At 46.1% G+C, this 5,274-nt stretch overlaps 1 protein-coding gene across 1 annotated transcript in view; it reads right to left on the reverse strand.

Annotated features, from left to right (window-relative positions):
* PDE9A (phosphodiesterase 9A) overlaps positions 1-5,274 on the reverse strand; it is a 48,160-nt gene that overhangs the window by 19,107 nt on the left and 23,779 nt on the right. The window contains exon 7 of the mRNA XM_009081065.1: positions 1,335-1,419. Within this exon, the coding sequence (XP_009079313.1) occupies positions 1,335-1,419 (85 nt within the window). The remainder of the gene's footprint in view (positions 1-1,334; positions 1,420-5,274) is intronic.

A 5,274-nucleotide genomic window follows, 5' to 3' on the forward strand; every position in this document is an offset into this window, starting at 1 on the left:
ACAAAATATAGGTTGCAAGGTGACAAGATCTGGGACAAGAATGAGTCACGGCTGCTGGGACAGGCTCATACTTCCTGATCTGTGTGGTGGAAGCTGAGCAAACATGAAGTTGCCATAACTTCTTTCTTTAGTCTTCATTCCCACTCTGCCTGTGCATCACTATGCTCACAAAAGCAGCTCTCCCAGCTGCCTACAACTGCTGAAGAAAAGACACATGGGCACACATGTAATTCACATCACACCCAGCACAGCTCAGTGCACATGTTTTTGGGTTTGCTGCCAATCTGAGCCCTGATTTTCCTAATGAGATTTCCTCACACACCTGAACAAGAACTGATGCCACTCACAGGGCAAACTGCAATCCATCCCACTGGTATAAATCTGGAGCAGACCTGAGGTTAATAATGTTACTCTGCATTTATGCTAATATGACAGCTGAATTTGGCCTTGGACCTAATGGGAATGTATTAACATTGTGCCTCCTGACATAGCTGGGTAGCAACACTTCTAAAAACAAGTGATTATAAGGCTGAAATCTTTTAGCAAATCTCCCATGGCCCTCAATAGGAAATAGCTCTGATTAAAGGTCAGAGAATTTGACCCCAAATGAAGAAAGTAAGAGAAGCTGTCAAGATAGCACAGTTGTATTTGCTGAGAGATATCCCCCTCACCCATACTACGTGCTCCCCCTTCAACAACCTTCCCAGCAGGATTCCTAATGTCACAGTGATGATTTGTTTGTCCTAATGGTGTATTTCAGTGACAGAAGGACACTTTCCAGATGAGTCCACATACCATACAAACTGCATTTTTTTCTGCTGGTGTTTTAATTACGGTGAAACCAAGCTCCACAATCACAGTGAGCCCTTGAATTAGAAATTCCCAATCTCGTGGGATTTAATTTAAAAATGGATGATTTACAGTAGCATGAGATCATAATTAGAGGAGCTGCTACGTATTTATTTGGTGTTTTCCCAGAGTATATTGGAGCTGATTCGAGTTAGCTGGTTCCCAACCAAGCACTGCACTATGCACAAGTTCTGTTCTCGTTCCGTCTCTCTCAGCAAGTCTAGATGAAGAACTCCCATTCTGTATGGTGAAAAATAACTCCCTGTTGCAAGACCTTTTTCTCTATTCCCATGGCCAAAGCTAATTTAAGTGATGAAAGGCCATAGATCTTCAAACGTTAAATTAAAGCCACTGTCCTTGATGGTTATTGGTTTCCTTGCTCCTTTACTTCCAAGCCCAGAAGGTAACTCGATTCTGTGGAAATGTTGTGTTAGGGTTTGAAACCAGATACTTATTTCCGTGATTAGGTCCAAAGCAGAACTTACCTGCTACTTCTTGCTGCCATTTCTTCCCTCATCTTTTTAATGTCCCGCTTGCATTTCTCAATCTCCACTACTTTCAAGCCTTCCACTGTCAACAAAGGAAAACAACAGAGGTGTTACCATGGCAAAAGAAGCAGGCTCTGACAATTGTGCAGTTTCCAGAGCTCTTTAACAGTGGGGTTGTCCAGTGAGCCAGCAAGCTCCTACAGATTGCCTGGGTTCCCACACATGCAGGTGCTGCCAAAGCGATGCCTCGTGAAAACCCATAGGAATTCTCTGCTGCCAATTTAGATAATAGCCACGGAATTTCAGTTCACAGAAGGGCTCTAACGGCTCAGCTTTTCCACCATTGTTAGCAGCACTCAGCTGTTCTGGTGCCTTCACTTCTCTGCTGGAGAACACGAATCAAAGGAAATCCTGAGCAAAAAACCCCTCCCGTGATGGGGTGATAAGCGTAGCCAGGCAAACACGTCCCAGTAGGGTTAGAATTCCCATTAAGATAAAAGGTTTTAATTTGAAAGTTCATGCAGAGCATTAAGGAGCTCTGAGCAGCATTGCTAGACACAGAAAACCCAAAGTGAGAATGCAGGAGGGAGAGAAAAACGTTGAAAAGTTTAGCCCTAATGATCGATTTTTTAATTTATTTTTTTTTTAGGTATTGAAAACCTGTCACTTCTTTCTGCCGATCAATTTTGTAATCAAAGGTTATTTCTGCGTGCGGCACAAAAAAAAAATTTCCTATATTTCCGTGCTGTATGTAATTGTGAGAGCCACAAGGCACAAAGTTTGATTGCCTGTTCATGCAGCACACGCTTCATCCCACGCAGCTGTGAGAACCTAACGCCCAGCGACTATGAGAATATTCTCCCTTTTCTTTCCCCCTCGTTGAACTATCAGTGCTCAAGGACATAACACAGCACCATTTATTACTATATGTCATTCCTATGCAACCATTTCACAGCTCATTTGTTTACTGAACTCATTGTTTGCATGGGCAAGCTGTGGTTCAGGGAACCCAAGGGAATGTGCAATCGGAAGATCAGTATTCAGTAACTTTCTTAGGAAATCACAGCCTGGATCACACTTATCTGGAGAGCAGCATGTAAGTGATAAAAACCTGCCTTGAAGGGCACAACTTGGTAGATAAGCAGAGACCTCAGTTTTGTTCTCTTTATGCTCGTAACAACAAAGATTGCTGATGGAACTGGGAAGGGGAAAGAGATGTGTATGAACCGAGCCCAAAATGCCACATATTAAGAGAGGGAAGGGGTTGGATTTATGCTGGTTTACAGGGATAACCTCTGCTTAAAAAGCCTATTTATGACTTTATATTTGTTTTGCCTATCATTGTTACAAGCAATTTTTTTGGGTGATCACAAGGTGATGATACAGGCAAGTTGCTGTCCTGTTTATCCAATACCTTCATTCTGGATACCTGGCTGCACTTTTTGGGGTACTCTGTTCAACTGCTGATGATCAGCTGCTGCTGACCCATGGGCCCCATGCTGCTATGTACCACCCTGGTGCATTCATCCAGGAGAAATTCATAGGTAGCCCATTTGCCAAGCTGTCTAAATGGTGACTGGTGCCTATTTGAAGCAGTGGGAGCAAAGCAGAGTTTTCAGAGCAACACAGTTGTGGGGCAGCCAACTGCAGGGACAAGAGGAGTTCTGGTGCAAAATGCCAGCCCTGAGCATCTTTTTGTATTGCATCTCTTTAGTTTTCTTCCAAAACCTCCCCAGGGAGGCAGAGAATTTACATAAGGATTTTCTTAAGGTAGATGTGAGATGCTTACAAATTGCAAAGGGGTTTTGCCAGCTTCCTTATTCATGTGTGGGCTGCTGTGCAAACGCTGGAGCAGAGTAAGTCAAGCCACGGGACAAAGCATTCCCAGTGTTTGCCCTGCATGGACTCATTTTCCAAGGGGAAGTGACAAGTTTTAGCTGGGATTTAAAAATCAGTTAGAAGATTTGGCTCCATGAAAACACATCTCTGTGATGTGGTCTCTAGACAGGAATGGGAAGGAAGCTGAGAACATTTCATGTGAGGTGCAGATGTAGTGCTGTCATGAGCACTTATCCCCACACACACAGGTCCCCTCTAGGGAAGAAATCCTGGAGATCACATGTGAAAGTGGTGAAAAAGGGATCTCCAAAGGAGGTAGGAGAAAAAGGCAAAATAAAAGCACAATTCTTTTCCCATTTGTCTCGCAAATGATAAATGGCCTTGTCATGTGCACTGATTAAGGGCCCATTATATTACTCTGCAGCAAGAAATACCTTCTGAAAAGACCCTGTGCTGTCTAAAGAAATCCTTGGGCTGAATCCAGCAATGAAACATGGCTCTTAAAGCAACCTCTGGGAGTCCAGCTTGAGCAGGGAGGTTGGACACTCCCTTTCTCCCACGGTTTTGTTTCTTAAACGTGAGAGCCAGGGATTATTTCAGAATGTTGCAGATTTGGCTCTGTTGCAAATTCTGGAAGTCCAATTTTGAACAGATGGGTGCACTTGTAGACAGGCAACCCAGGGAGCTCCTTCCCACAGGCTGAAGCTGCTGGAGCTGGGATGGAGAGCACTCAGGCAGAAAGGAGCAGATTGCTGCATGAGCTATTTCCATCCGTGGTGGGACCCACGTTTGGGGCCAGGGAATTCAGCTCACCTGCATGGCATGGCAGCTCTGTGGGCTGTCTTCCCTCAACCAGCAATAAAGTGCTCGTGTGCACAACTCTTCTCTGCCAGCAGCGGCATGAAGGTCTTTGCTATCTCCCTCCACTGCCAGTGCTGAAAGGCAGCATGTGTGCCAGGGGCCCCAGGGGGGCACCAGGGGAGCTAGGTGCTGCTTTTGGCCCCTGGCTGGAATAGCTGCTTGCCCAGGTTGCCAAAGGGATAGAAAGACCCATAGGAACACTTGTCTCATTTGCTCCAGTCCATGGCACTTAGCCCTGATGACCAGAATTGGTCAGAAGTTTCACTGGAAATGCAGAGTGACTGAGCTCATTTTTCTTTCTATTTTTTTTATTTCTTCTTTTGGACAAAAGAACAAACCAGTGGAGACTTAGAGCAGCCAAAGCGACAGGGAGGAATTTCTACCCTGGCTCCTTGCTGAGGGTAGGCATGCAGCAGGTAGCCCCTTCCATGGACATCCCACAGCACTGGGAGCCTGAGGCTGGGATGGCTCAAGGAGAGGTTCCCCTGCAGCTGCTCTTTGAATAAGGACATTTTTTCCTCTCCCTGCTGATAAAGGCATCAGTCTCACTGAGCAGCTGCAGGGTCAAGGTATCTTCTGGTCAGGGGAAGTTTCAGGAAAACAACTTCTTCCACAAACCAGAAACATTTTTTTTCCAGTCAGCTCTAGTGGGAAAGTGCTTTCTGCAGCTGCAGTGCTGGGGAAGGCTCTGCCTGCCCCTGACTTCAATGCTGTGCATCAGTGAGGACATGGCCTTTGGAGTCAAAACGGTGCTGGGTGACAGCACGTTCTTCATACCCCTTCCCTGCCTTTATGGGACCTCTGTCCTGCATAAATACTGAAAACAACTCAGATGCTGCACGGGGGAAGAAAAAACCCAAAAAACCAGAATAGTTATCTGGCCAGATGAACTTCACTTGGTTGTTGCACAGTAACAATATGGTTGTGTTACAGTGCAAATATCTGACTGACCATGCAAGGAAGGCAGTGGCATTACCCTCTATAATTACAGACCAAATGGCCCAGCCAGTTCATTAAGGGGTCAGGAAGTGTGGGTGCAGAGGGATGGGGGTCACTGCTGGGTGCAGGGAGGTGACAGGGAGCTGGGGCATGGGGGACATGGGAGGACAGGCTGGGGGCTGGGGGTAGGAGATGGGGAGATGGGCAGTGGAGATCCTCTGCCACAAGGACGTGGGAATAGTTGGACAGTTGGCCCAAAGCTCAGCAGAGGACTCAACAGCCCCTCAAAGGGGAGGCT

The sequence above is a fragment of the Acanthisitta chloris genome, unplaced genomic scaffold (assembly GCF_000695815.1).
Source record: "Acanthisitta chloris isolate BGI_N310 unplaced genomic scaffold, ASM69581v1 scaffold12540, whole genome shotgun sequence".
In the NCBI taxonomy this organism is placed as follows: domain Eukaryota; kingdom Metazoa; phylum Chordata; class Aves; order Passeriformes; family Acanthisittidae; genus Acanthisitta; species Acanthisitta chloris.